Consider the following 15,484-nt stretch of genomic DNA (forward strand, 5'->3'; position numbering starts at 1 on the left):
CAGCCCAGTTTGTGGCTGAGTGGAGCACACTGACCACCAGGAGGCAGCTATTGCGTTGAGCGTCTGCCCCCTGGTGGTCAGTGTGCGTCATGGTGGCTGCTCATTTCTGGTCGTTTGGCCGTTAGGATCAATTTGCATATTACCCTTTTATTATATAGGATTATACTATTTAATTATATATTATATTAAATATATTATTATATTATAAAACTATATATATGTATGATTCCAGCACTTTAAAATCAGATTTTATTTTAAATAATACTTAGGTATATGAGGGAAGTATGCTATTATAACCTAATAATAGTTCAGTGAGAACTTTAATAAAGAAGGAATAGGAGAATCCATTCATTCAGGGACCAGATAGCTATTCTATTCAACTTTTCATTTATAGCCATGCTGTCTTGTCTTCACCTTAGCAGAACGTTACAGGCTGTGCAGTCGCAGAACAGGCTCGTACCAGTGGACAAGAGCCAATTGTTACATTTTGTGAACTAGTTTTAAACATAGCCATTGGTAAAAATTAAATTATATAAATGTAAAAATAAATTAATTACAGTAAAAGAAAAGTAATGCTCAAAACCCATCGCATTCTAATTGTTTACCACATTTTACTAGTACCTATGCCCTTGGGGTTATTTATGACCCAGATCAGTGAGATCTCATTGGTAGCCTGAAATTGGCCATGATGGAGTATTTATGGAGTGAAAATAGGTGAACACTACACATCATGTCTTTATGTATTGATTGTATAGATTTAAGAAAGTGGTAGAGAAATGTTAATAATGCAGATAAAACTAAAATGGGTGTTGTGTCTGTAGTCATTGCATTGTGACACATAAATATGAGGAAATACTTCTCCATTATAAAAAATATCCAATTCAACAAAGAAGTCACTCATGCCATTGATGAACCTGTGAAATTCTGAGATACATCTCTATATTTCACTCTTCCTTTTGCTCCTTAACAAAGAAATCAACCAACATTTATGTCAGAAATATATTCAGGCCCTAACCGGTTTGGCTCAGCGGATAGAGCGTCAGCCTGTGGACTGAAGGGTCCCAGGTTCTATTCCAGTCAAGGGCATGTACCTGGGTTGCGGGCACATCCCCAGTAGGGGGCGTGCAAGAGGCAGCTGAATCAATGTTTCTCTCTCATTGATGTTTCTAACTCTGTATTCCTTTCCCTCTCCCTTCCTCTCTGTAAAAAATCAGTAAAATATATTTTTAAAAAAAGAAATATATTCAGTCATCAGTTAAAACCATAAGTCGGTAATGAATACAAGATTTTCTAAAAAGTCAACAAAAGCATTATGTTATAATTAATTTATATAGAATTAACAATGAAGAGTATTATATATGTATTATATATGTGTATATATTTCTTTAACTTTTTAAAAATTTTATTTTAGAGAGAGAGAAAGAGAGAGAATCATTGTTCGGTTGCTTCCTGCCCGAGCCCCAACCAGAGAAGGAACCCACAACCAGGATGTGTGCCCTGACAGGGAATTGAGCCCCCTACCTTTTGGTGTACAGGACAATGCTCAAACCACTGAGCAACCACACTGGCCAGGTCTATATGTTTTTTTAATAGACTTTATTTTTTAGAGTAGTTTTAGGTTCACAGAAAATTTAGCACAAAGTATAGAGAGTTCTCATAGATCATCTTCCCCCAAGCATGCACAATCCCCCCCACCACACACACATACACACTATCAACATCCCAACCACAGAGATATATTTGTTATGATGAGCCTACATTGACACATCACTATCACCAAAGATCCATAGTTTACATTAGGATTCACTCCTGGTGTTGTACCTTCTATGTGTTTTTGATAAGTGTATAATGACATGTATTCACCATTATAGTATCACTAGAGGCCTGGTACACGAATTCGTGCACGGGTGGGGTCCCTTGGCCTGGCCAGCAATTGAGGCTGGTCAGAGTCAATCAGAGTCAGCTGGCTGTGGGGAGGGACCATGGGAGGTTGGCTATGGGAGGGCACTGACCACAGGGGGCAGCTCCTGCATTGAGTGTATGCCCCCTGGTGGTCAGTGCACATCATAGCTACCGGCCGGTCATTCGGCATTCGGTTGACCTATCCTAATGATCACTTAGGCATATCTATCTATCTATCTATCTATCTATCTATCTATCTATCTATGGTATAGGATAGTTCACTGTTCTAAAAATCCTCTGTGCACTATCTATTTCTCTCTCCCTCCTATCGCCTGCTAACCACGGATATTTTTCCTGTCTGTATGGTTTTGCCTTTCCTAGAGTGTTATATAGCTGGGAACATATAGTATGTGACCTTTCCAAATTAGCTTCTTTCACTTCGTAATATGCATTTAAGGTTCCTTCATGGATTTTCATGGCTTGATAGCACCTCTTCCATCATCTGGATGTACCATAGCTTATTAATCCTTTCACCCACTTAAGAACATCTTGGTTGCTTCTAAGTTTTAACAATTATGAATACATTTGATAATAGACATTTGTGTGCAGATTTTTTGCATGTACATTTTTATAGTTTGGAAATTATATACTGTAATGCTATCTTTCTATCAGTAAAATTGACAATAAACTTATGTACAAATACATATTTATACTTCTGATTGTTGGTGTTTGAACATTTACCAGCACACCACTGCTTAAAGGCTGTGGCAAACACTGGCTTTCCTCTGAGTGAAATAGGAGGCTGCTGAACGATTTTGAGCAGGGGAGTGGCTGACATTGTTAAAGGGCCACTCCGGGTTGTGTTAAGACCTTAGTGAAATAGAAGCAGTTAGAGAACAAAATAAAACCTTTATTGCCAATAAAGGCTGGGTTGGAGGATATAGTTTAGCATGAGAACAACGATGGCATGCAAACTCCCTATCCTCCAGTCCTGACTTTGGTCTGAGGGAAACAGTCCACAGAGTAAACACTGACACAGGATGTTGAGAACCGAAAAGAAGCCCCCAGACTTTTTTCTCCCCTGAATTTAGAACACAAGGATTTTACAGTATTACAGTAACCAAACTGTAGGCCTTTTTTTTTTTTTTTTTTGCTTTAATTTTTTTCTCCCTATTTTTTCTCACCAGAATTTTCCTTTTTTAGGTGATTTTGCACCCAGAGTTCCTATCCTCCACCAGCCCCTTGTTACCCATGGATTATGAAGAGTTCGTCCGAGGTTGTCACCTTGGAGTATTTCCGTCATACTATGAGCCATGGGGTTATACTCCAGGTACGTGACCTGTATAGATGTGGAATGTTTTGGGATTTATTTCATGCATATCGTGTGATATTCCAAGTTGACATTGAATTTACTATTGGATAGAGAAGCACAAAACCAAAGCTTAAGTGACTGAGGGAATGTGGGAGATCACTAATATCGGTAAAGAGAATGATTTATAACTCATGGCAGATTTCTAGCAAAAATGTCGCTTTATAGGACAAAGTTAAACTTAACCTGAAATGATAGAGGAGTCATATCTAGTTTGTAAGGTGTTATAAAACATAACTAAATGAAAGAAACAGTTTGGGAAATACTCCATAGTGAATGAGTCATTCTGTTTTGAATTAACCCAAGGAAGTTGGCCACTCCTCATCAGACCTATAATTACAGAAATAATGAAACCTCTGGTGCTATAAGGTTGGTGTTAGCATATTAGATAAATCTCTAATTTTTTTAAGAATAATGATTTTATGTGACATTAACTCTAATTCACTCCAGAAAGTATTCATTAAAGTTTGTGCTTTGAGAAAGCACAATGAATATAAGCGCTTATTTCATTAAATTCACCGAACGAACATATACTGAGCTTACATGGATACCTGGCATTTTACTACCTGTGTGTTAATGAGTACTTAATAAAAATAAGGATCTGTTAAGTTTCATCTAATTGTAGCACAGTTTTTCTAGGGAGGATTTCCTGAGTTTTTATCAGATTCTCAAATGGGTCAATAATCCCATTCCACCTACCCTTCCCCACCCTAAACTAGGAAACCACTGCTCTCTAGAGCAGTGATGGCGAACCTATGACACACGTATCAGAGGTGACACGCGAACTCATTTTTTTGGTTGATTTTTCTTTGTTAAATGGCATTTAAATATGTAAAATAAATATAAAAAATGTAAGTCTTTGTTTTCCTATGGTTGCAAATATCAAAAAATTTCTATATGTGACACGGCACCAGAGTTAAGTTAGGGTTTTTCAAAATGCTGACATGCCGAGCTCAAAAGGTTCGCCATCCCTGCTCTAGAGATACACCAAGAGGAAATACTTGCAGAGCAGGAGAAAGGGCCACTGATTAAATTGTGTTACTTCATGGGTAATGGGGAAATCTCTTTCTTTTTTACCCAACCCCACTAGCCAACCAAAAGTTATTCCACAATCAAATACAATGTCTTTGTTAAAATGCAGATATCCCTGAGAGTGGTAATATTCGCAAGACATATCTGATATTTTCGGAAAAAAAAAAAAAACAAAAAAAAATACACAAAAAACAAACAAATTTTTACCAAAAAAGGTGAGAGAGGACTGAGAGAGACAATGGGTGCACTGCACACCAGAGAAAGTGGAAGAGATTTGTGTGGAGGATGATTTCAAAAACATGTCCAAAATATATACCTACCCCATTAACTTGCCAAATACATAGAAATGGAGTGAAAAGCAAAACTAGTACTGAGAGCCCTAACCGGTTTGGCTCAGTGGATAGAGCGTCAACCTGTGGACTCAAGGGTCCCAGGTTCGATTCCGGTCAAGGGCATGTACCTTGGTTGCGAGCACATCCCCAGTAGGGAGTGTGCAGGAGGCAGCAGATTGATGTTTCTCTCTCATGGACATTTCTAACTCTCTATCCCTCTCCCTTCCTCTCTGTAAAAAATCAATAAAATATTTTAAAAAACAAAAAACAAAAAACTAGTACTGAGAGAGGCAGTATAGGGTAGCCATTCCCAGCCAGGTCTCTGGAGTTGGGCACGTGGCTGGAAATCCTACCACTCCCTCATCCCTTGGCTTTGTGGATTTGGGCAACCTATATTTCACTTTTCTGTGCCTTAATTTCTTCATCTGTAAGATGAAAATAATGGTAGCCTCACTTCACGTGGTTACTGAGAAGATTAAATGAGTTAATACATGTAAAGAGCGTAGTACTGAGCCTGGCACAAAGGAAACATTGCTGTTCCTAGCTAGGTGGGGGCTTTTTCCTCCTCTGTGTGCATCAGAGGACACTGGAGCTGGGTTAAAGCCAAGCCTTTGTCTGTTTCCCTGGCAGCCGAGTGCACTGTGATGGGTATCCCCAGTGTGACAACCAACCTCTCCGGCTTTGGCTGTTTCATGCAGGAGCATGTGGCTGATCCTACTGCCTACGGTGAGATGTTTCATCATTAACCCAATCCAGAGAGAAATGACACTTAACCAAACAAAGCACAGGGTCTTTACAGAGTCCAACTCTAAGCCTAACATGATTAAACAAAACAGTTTTTTTGTTCAATAAAATATTTTAATTATGTCATCCATAGAAGAAATAAAAATGCTATTAATATTTAATACATTGTCCAAAATACAAACCACAAAAGGAGTTAAATGAACAAATGAAATTGAAACAGAAAATAAATGCAAAAGGAGTGTTAAACTTAGATAAACCTGCCCTTTACCTTATTTTTTTCTGAACTGGTTTGGCCCTCTACTATCTAGAAGGGATATTACAATAACTATGGTCTTAGAGGTGATATTACAAGAACTATATTGGTCACCATAATTATTTAAAAGATCCATGCCAAGTTAGCAAAATTCACTTGCACTATTTAAGATGGCTGGAGAATTTGCCTATCACCATCTCTATGTCCATGTTGCCTAGCAACAAGCCAAGTTCCAATGGGCTGGATCCTCTGCCTACACATTGCCAATTCCCTGGTCCTGCACATGGAGGACTGGGGCGTCTAAAAACCACTGACACCCAGGTCTCACCCCCAGAGATTCTGGCTAGTGAGAAGCCCAGGGAGAATCATCGATTCAGGGTACCCCTCTATTGCCAGATTTTTTTAAAAAATTTGTTGGCTGCAGGTTGGTGACAGTTATAAACCATTAGGAGATCAAAGAGACACAGCCTTGGAAGGGAAAAGATAAAGTAGAGGCAATGGGGAGCTAGGGAATAGATCATTCATGTGATCTACCATAGAACCTAAGAAATAGGAGAAGAATTGCTCTAAGGTGAACCCTACCTTTTACCTGTGCATTGGCTTTTGTGCCCTTCAGGTATTTACATTGTTGACAGGCGGTTCCGCTCTCCAGATGATTCTTGCAATCAGCTGACTAAGTTTCTCTATGGATTTTGCAAACAGTCACGTCGCCAAAGAATTATCCAGAGGAACCGAACTGAGCGGCTCTCGGATCTTCTGGACTGGAGATACTTAGGCAGAGTAAGCAGATTGGCGATCAACACAGAGGGCCCTTTAAAAATTCCACTGGACCACAAACATATTGATCCTCCGCATAATCTGTAAAGTCAACTCGGTACCATAATTGTTAAAACCTCAGTTACTTTTCATGTACTTTTTTTACATATTATGAATGTGCAAAATTCTAAACTCAATTCTTCACATTTTGTCCGAGCCTCTAACAGCCAGTCCATCAGGATCTAACACTGATTTTTACTAGTCATTCTCTTGTCATTGCTTAACTTGATACATTACAAATAAGCAGAAACATTTAATGAAGATGAGGAAAACAAGATCCCTACTTTGTTTCACTCTAAGAGATAATCTGATTTTATTCCTCAGCTTCAGAGGTAATGGGAATAATATTGTTTTTCAAAATGACAAGTGCCAAGGGAAACACCTTCTTTCATGAAGTAGGTTTATGAATACCCAGATGCTCATATATCTTAGCACTGGATAATTTAGTAAAAGATGAACTGACTTTGCCTTCGCATATTGTATCTGCTTAGATACTGCTAAACTTCCCCAGACAAATGATAGATGCTGCCATTTGCAGAGTGCTCATTACAACCATGGGTGATTCATTTTATTGTCTTCATCTATAATAAAAAAAAGTGTAACATGCTAATTAGACTGGACAGCCAAATGACCTTCCAGACGACCTTGCGAACAAAGCTGGGGCTGCGAGGGCCGAGGCAAGCAGTCGCAGCTGGGAGGGCCAAGCCCCTTGCATGAATTTCATGCATTTGGGCCTCTAGTTTTATAATAAAAGCAGAATGATAAGGCTCTTAGGCAGTGATTTTCAACCTTTTTCATCTAGTGGCACACATAAACTAATTATAAAAATTCTGCAGCAAAAAGTATATTTTTTGTCAAAAGACAAAAAGCATAGGTATCATTTTGATTCATTCACAAACTGGACGACTAATGTTGTGTTGGCTGTTGTCATTACAATCTAAGGGAAAAGAGGTCAGTGCCCTTGACTAAATAGTCAGGTATTGCATATTTTAAAAATTCTTGCAGCACACCAGTTGAAAATTGGTTCTCTTAGGACTTACATTTCTTACCTATGGTCTAAAGTGGGGTTTAAATCCACTTTGTCTGATTATTCGGGTCTCATCATTTCCCCCACACATATTGCTTCTCTGTAGAATGAACCCACTGGTTTCAGTCCCCTTAGCACTAATTCCAAGTTCAGTAAGGCTAGTCTGGCTTTTCCCTCCCATGTTTTGTAGCATTTCTTTAAAAAAATGATTTCATTGATTTTTAGAGAGAGAGGAAGGGAACGAGATAGAGAAATGGAAACATCAATGAGAGAGAAACTTCATCAACTGGCTGCCTCCTTCAGTGCGTGCCCCCTACTAGGATCGAGCACTGACCAGGAATCAAACTGGTGACCTCTTGGTTCCTGGGTTGACACTCAATCACAGAGCCACCCCAGCTGGGCTGTAGTGTTTCTTTACCTAGTCATTGATAAATAAGAAAACCATAAGCTGTCATTTCTTTTCTGATTTTCAAACTTAGAATGAATAGAATCTGTCACTTAAAAACATATATTTCATAACTAAAAGAAAAACATTTTACATAATAACTTGGTTGTTGAACTATATAGATTTTTTTTTAACCTGTGAATCGGTCTTCTGTCACAGTATTACCAGCATGCCAGGCACTTGACATTAAGCAGAGCGTTTCCAGATAAATTCCATGTGGAATCCACGTCACCACCAACGGTAAGTATTCTATGTGTTACTTGTTGGTGTTGAAAGCTACATTTCTTATTTAGAGTAAGTCTTAACAATACCTTTTAATTTGGAAGTAGCTACGTACACAAACTACTATAGTTTTTCATAGTGCTGCATCAAAGCAAAGAATAGAGGAACTGACAGATCAGACCAACTTGAAGCCCTCGATTTAAAGGCAGCCTCATGTGTAAGATGAGCAGAGTCAGCTAACTCACGTCATTAGAGAAGCACCTTGCCCAGCCAGTGTGGCTCAGTGGTTGAGCATCAACCCATGAACCAAGTTGGGGGAGCGGGGGATCACCAGTCAATTCCCAGTCAGGGCACATGCCCGGGTTGCAGGCTTGATCCCTAGTAGGGGTGTGTGTAGGAGGCAATCAATTGATGATTCTCTCTCATCATTGACGCTTCTATCTCTCCCTCTCTCTTCCTCTCTCTGAAATCAATTAAATCTCTCATGAAATCTCTCTCGGCCTTCTGGTTCCAAACTGCTCCGTTAGACATCCATTCTTTTGAGAGTTGTTCAAAATAAAGTAGCCTGCTTGCACAGGAAGTTGATTTGCTATACAAGGAAATGTTTAAATGTAGGGTGACTGCTTGGCAAGAGTAATATAGACCAAATTCAAGCACCACAGGAGGGATTGGACAGGATGGACATTTATGTTCCATTCAGCAGTGGCCACCAGGGAGTCTTTGAAAGTCCAACCAGACACTATATTTATGGGACAACATCAGCTGCTTAGCAGCAGATTCACTTAGAAGGATGTAAGACAGGAAACACTGCCTAGAGCAGGGCAGCATCGATATTTCTCTTCAGTGGGATTGTCCTTACAGCAGTCTACATCGTGGTCAAAGAGCTAAACGTCTTTGTCCCCCTCAGGTGATAGTTTAGGTGCAAGAAGATGAGAACCATACCATTGGGTATGAGATCCAGCTTAGCTTCTATGACTCACAGGAGCCAATATCTCATGTCAATTTCCATAGACATTTTCCATGGTCTCTGCAAAAATATGCCCACTTACAAGACTCATCAAATTCATGGATTCTCCAAAGCTAAGGATCCTCATTTAATATTTATAGATCCTCCAAGTTCAGTGTTAAGTTCTCAATCAAGGATCACTTTACCATAAACAATTTTGTCTACTAATATAATTTATATCCCACCTATATTGGGTGTTCAGAACAGACCTAGAAAGTTAGCACAGGTGAAATTTGCCCATAGAGAAGGAGAAAGTGTTTTGTAAATCCATCAATCTGCAAATTTCACTCCCATGTTTATGATTTTAAAAGAATGAGTGCTTATCTTTTTAGAGGTGGAAAGTAATTCAGCTATATTCATTCATTAATCTACTTATTCAGCTATTAAGTATTGAGCATCTCTTCTGAGTCAAGTCCTAAGTGCAGGACTCAGCTGTTTTTCTGTGTTGCTTTCAGATAGTGTTGAAATGTGAAATGACTGTACAAGTATGACATAATAATAATGTATAAAAATAGTTGAAATACAGTAACATACTGTAATAGTTTTATGTTTGTCTCCCCATTCAAGCATGTACACTCTTAAGAGATCAGGAATCATGTTTTTCATCCGTTTTCTCAGTGCCATTATTATGCCTGACTCATATTTGGTGCTTAATATTTGTTTATAAAATGAGTTATCTCAATGAATCTTAGGTGAAAGGACAATTTGATTAAAACCTAGTGATACTTTCTCATTAACTGAACTAAAAATAGCTGGTGGAATTTCAGAGTTAGCTCAGTGGCCCAGTTTCCAGGATTCTTTGTAGTGGTGGCTGCCCATGTCCTGCAATTTCATCGAGCAAATCTGAAGGATGACATAGAGACTAACACAATCAGCAGTGTAATGTGACAGTTGAGATTAACAGTTCTGGAGAGATTCTCACGCTGGTCTCAGCTCTTTGCTCTACCACATGTGCTATATGACCTTTGGCAAGTCATTTGGCCTCTCCAACCCTTCATTTTCTTCTGTAAATGTGGAAAACAAATTTATTGGAGTGTTGTTACAAAGATTGAATACAATAACATATATATAGTATCTGCCACAAGTCAATGATTAATAAAATAAAACTATTTATTTAATGAACCTCTCTTGAGCTTGTTGGTACCAGAATCAAAATTAGTTGCTCCTTGCCCAGCCAGTGTGGCTCAGTGTTTGAGCATCAACCCATGAACCAGGGGGTCACCATTTAATTCCCAGTCAGGGCACATGCCCAGTTGCAGGCTTGATCCCTAGTAGGGGTGTGTGTAGGAGGCAATCAATCGATAATTCTCTCTCATCATTGATGTTTCTAGCTCTCCCTTTCCCTTCCTCTCTCTGAAATCAATTAAAAAAAAATAATTCATTTTAAAAAAATTAATAGCTCCTGAACAGACCACAAAAAATATCCAACTGTGTGGCCAGGTTAATTTCAACTACAGAATTTTACTGAAAGCAAGGAGTCACTGTCAGGCCTCTAAGATGGAGTCCAGTGTTACCTTTATACTATCTCAATATTAATCCAAACAGACAAGTGGGAGGTACTTAATTGCGCTAATTTACTATTAACTTATCTTTTAAAGATAAAATTTTATACATAGACAGACATTGTATATAAATTAAATAATTTCTCCTTCAACCATAAAAAAATCCAACTATGATTTTTATAAAATGCAAATTGTTTACATATTGGAAAGTTAAGAAGTTGTTATAATGCTTGTATCTTATTTTTGTCTTTGGCAGACAGAGGGATTTAAATACCCCAGGCCTTCCTCAGTACCACCTTCTCCTACAGGGTCTCAGGTGTCCAGTCCTCAGAGCAGTGATGTGGAAGACGAAGATGAAGACGAGAGATACAATGAGGAAGAGGAGGCAGAAAGGGATCGGTTAAATATTAAGTCACCATTTTCTCTGGGCCACGTCCCTCATGGGAAGAAAAAGCTGCATGGTGAATATAAGAACTGAATTCCCCCCTGGTGGAACAGAGCTCATTTAGTGAGAGCACAGTAAGAATGGTTATTAAAACCATGGCAATGCCACCAGTTTCATTTCCTTCTCCTAAGAATCACAGTGGGATTTATTCTCTGCCTAAAAAGTGGAGATGACGTGAATAGCGATTTTATCATTTAAAATAAAAGCCAAGTTATTTTCTTAAACTCCTTTCCCTCCAGTAAATTTAGACATGAGGAAGAGGGTTAATTAAAAGAGAGGGACTGGAAGTGTTTTTTAAATGGTTAATTTAAGCACTAACAATTTTTGCTAGTTTTTTTAAATTATCAGCACCATAAGCCTTTGCTTATTATTTATACAGCTTCCATACTTACCAAATAGGTCCCTCATCTCTCCCCACCCAAGATTCTGTTCTCAGCCATGAATGTGCACTACCTACATATTTTAAATAACTCGTTCTTTAATGATTATTTTCATTTTCACATGAGTCAAACACATGAATTTATATCTAGCTTTGCAGGCAATCAAAATCCATAATAAAGTAGTTATCCTAAATCCAAATATTGATACATATTCATGCATATTTACAAGGACACTTCTCAAATTAATGATAGAAAGATGTTACCACCTGTACTGTAGCATCTGACTGTAACAATTTTCTTACTGTTTAAAAGGAAAGCTTATTTGAAAACTTGGTCAATCATCCACAGATGATAATTTTTTAAATCCAAATGAATAAATATATCAATATTTAAAGATTTAACTTTCATTGGTAATGTTTTATTTAAAATTCTTTTAGACATTTAAATAAGATAACATGTATAAGCACCTGCTACATAATAGTGCCTTACAAAGGACAACATTTTTAAATATCTTTTAAAAATAAAATTTGTAGTCTATAACAAGGACAGTGTCTCTAATACAGTCATGCTGTGCATAGAGATCTTGTTAAATGTAATTAAGCATCTTTATGTTTTAAATGTAACTAAATCTAAATTGGCAGAAACAAATCTACACTCACTCTTGGATTGTTTTTTTTTTTTCACAACCGAGTGCTGTTACTGAGTTTTATTTACATCACAGTGAATACTTTGGTTGGTATCTCAGTTGGCTAATTAAGGCTCTAAAAATGTTTTGGTTTTCTCAGTGCTATAATGTTGATAGCAACAGGGGAAGAATAACGATGATGGTGGGTCAGATAGTTCAAGACGAGCTAACAACCATAATCCAGCTCTCCCATTGCCCCATTGTTAGGAAAAAGTAGAACAGTAGATAAAAAAACAAATCAGGCCAAAATGGAAGACAGTTGCAAGCTCGCCTCATGTAAAGGTTCAGAAAAAAAAGGGCAATAAATTAAAGCCAACCCTTGAATAATGAATGCCCCATGGATGCCAATTAACCCAGTGTCTGCAGAGCAAGTTGGAAGGTCAGCATGGGAGATCAGAAAAATATGAGATGGACTTGTATTACAATACTAATGCTCTTTTGCTGAAGTACCAGAAAGATCTCATATTAAAAAGGAGTTTCACTATTAAATAACCATAAAAATATATCCCTGGTAAAGTGACATACTGTATGTATTCAAATGATACTCTTGATTGGTAATTGGTTGGGTCACTTATGAGCTATATAATAAAATACGTTCATAATATAAAACTTTCAAATTCAAGTGCTTTTTACAAAATGAAAGAAGAGTCCTCTGATTAGAAATGTGTACAAATGAGAGTACACATGGAAATTAACTGATTTGCAAACACCTGGTTTTGAGTGGCATTGTGTCAGCATCAGAGTTTCTACCCTGCACCAGACCCTCTGTTCAGACAGCTGCTGCCACTTGATTCCTTCCCCTTGTCCCAGTAATTTATTGTCCTTTCCCCAAGATTAACAAATCCTGGTGATGAGGAGCAAACAGGACTTTTAGATGATTCTGTGTATAGCACTGGGCCTAATACACAGTAGGTGCATAAATGCATAGTCTTATTGGGAGAAAGAGGTACAAAAATGATGCTTTTAAAGAATGTAGGTATTCAGCAGGTGGAGGACAGGAACTATAGAAAGTAGTTTGCGTGTGCTTGACCAGCTGACAGCAAGACATTTTCTTCTGTGTTGTGCCACACTTCCTTCCATGGTAAGAGTTAAGATTAACAGAGCTGGTTTTACACACATAGACGAGAATATAAAATATTACATGTGCAATACTAATCGTTTTCCAGGGCACAGGGACACTAAGAAAAGGAACTGGCCAGATGGGGGGAGGCGGGGAGGGTCCCAAGAGGCTTCATAGGATGAGCCTAACTTTCTATGAAGTAATATGGGAGATACAATTGCCTGCTTCACATGGCAGTTGTAAAGATCAAAGCAAAACAGAAATGAACTCTTCCTAACTTACAGTCCAGAATCAAGAGGCTAAACAGGCTCATTCTCAACTCCCCTTTCTCCTGAGGCCGAAGTAGAATAATGTAACTCAAGGATGATAGGATATAGACTTCCATTTCTTATAACCAGGTAAAGAATGAAAAGTGAATTGGAAGCTTATTTTAAAGTCAGGGCCTCTTCACCTTGTCTTCCCTCTCATGATCCCAATGGTGGTGTGGGAGGAGAGGAGGTATTGCCTGGGGAAACCAGGGAAACAAAGAGTAATTGAGAACCCCCTCTGGAGGTTATATATGTAAACAATGCCCGGATAGCCACAGCGGGGAGAGGATAGAGAGGTGAACCGGGGAAGAGCAACTGGAACTGTGCTAAAAGTGGCTTCAAAGTCCGACCTGGAGGTGAGGTAGTGCATGCATGGGAGGCAGGTATTTCCCAATTTTAAAATCCAAGCCACACAATGTGAAAAATGTTGATCCCTGATCATTTGTTCATTTCAGTGTTGAAAAACAACACACACACACACACACACACACACACACACACACACACACACACACATACCAGAAGTAAAAAGGATTGCAAAGAGAGATAGAAAGTTACAGCAAACTGGGTAAGGGGGCCTTTAAGCAATGACTGTGCTAATCAGCATATCTGTACAGCAGAAGAATTCAACTACTTATAATACATGGAGCTGGTATTATTTTAACTGGTCATGTAGACAGCTTATAAAAACTCTGTTTTGGGGCAAAATACTTGAGATTGTTTTAGTTCACTGTTGGAAGAATTACTTCATAAGATAGATTTTAAAAGTGTTTTGGGAACAGCCCTGGCTGGTATGGTTCAGTTGGTTGGAGCCTGATCCCATACACCAAAAGGTTGAGGGTTCGATTTCCGGTCAGGGCACATTCCTAGGTTGCAGGTTTGGTCCCCAACTCTCTGGTTGGGGCGAATATGGGAGGCAACAAATTGATGTTTCTTGTTCTCTCTCTCTCTCTCTCTCTCTCTCTCTCTCTCTCTCTCTCTCTCCCTTCGTCTCTCTAAAAATCAACAAACATGTTTTTAAAAAGGTCTGGAAATAGATATAATGTTTAAAAACCAATATGTACAAATCTATGTCAGATGAGTAAATAATTATCAATAAACTGGATATATGCACTGTCTAGAAAATCCACTTTAAAATCAAATCATAATTAATGACAGGTGTCTACTATGATGCCACATAGATTTTTTTAATGCTAGCATATTTTTTTGTCAGAGATCAATGTTACATTAACATGAATATAGTTGCATTTTCAATTATGAAACAAGTTACAGACAAACCTTGTAAGCAGGGTTTTGGTTATTTAACATAGTCAAATTGTAATTCCAATTACAGGCATTCACATAAGGATATTCTTCAGCTACTGAATAATGGCTATATATTGATGACAATAAGAATTAACAATACTTTCTAGTTATGACATTTATCAGTGACAACTTTCAATTAATTATGTCAAAAATAATTAACAAGTTGGCCATATTGTGTTTACAAATAAATATATCATTATGCTTGTTGTAGGAATATGTGTGTATATATTTTTCAGATAGTATTGAACCCAAGTTGACTTTAAAAAGAAGTAAATTAGACATTGTACCATGCTTTGTCAGGGTGTCTTTACATAATGTTTTGATGTCAAAAGAAGCCTAGCGTTCTAGTCCATTGGAGTAAGCAGTCTTTGAGTCTGTTTAGCCATGGAAAATGGGTTACCTCTAAAAAACTGGGGTACAGAGGAACAGAGGGTGTCTCATCTGCTGATTTTCCAGGAACTTTCAGATCCATGTTTCTAAACTGAATTCAGGGAGATCCCAGAGAGCACAAGGGGGAGCTCCAAGCTTCTCCAGCCTCACTGAAGATCCCTCTCCCAGCCATGGCACTGAGTGTTCCAATCACAGGGCTTCCTTCCTGTCCATCCCAGCCCTTCCCTGCATAACTTACATCTGGGTGAACTGCCAAGAGAA

The 15,484-nt window shown here is 38.3% G+C and overlaps 1 protein-coding gene across 1 annotated transcript in view; it reads left to right on the forward strand.

Moving 5' to 3' along the window:
- Positions 1-11,128, forward strand: part of GYS2 (glycogen synthase 2) — a gene marked incomplete at both ends in the record, with an annotated part of 43,610 nt that extends 32,482 nt beyond the window's left edge. The window contains 5 exons of the mRNA XM_081084241.1: positions 3,106-3,232; positions 5,266-5,361; positions 6,249-6,412; positions 8,080-8,160; positions 10,907-11,128. Coding sequence (XP_080940367.1) covers positions 3,106-3,232; positions 5,266-5,361; positions 6,249-6,412; positions 8,080-8,160; positions 10,907-11,128 — 690 coding nt within the window. The remainder of the gene's footprint in view (positions 1-3,105; positions 3,233-5,265; positions 5,362-6,248; positions 6,413-8,079; positions 8,161-10,906) is intronic.
- Positions 11,129-15,484: the final 4,356 nt, after the last annotated feature.

The sequence above is a fragment of the Myotis nattereri genome, assembly GCF_964212035.1.
Source record: "Myotis nattereri genome assembly, chromosome: 2".
Lineage (NCBI taxonomy): Eukaryota > Metazoa > Chordata > Mammalia > Chiroptera > Vespertilionidae > Myotis > Myotis nattereri.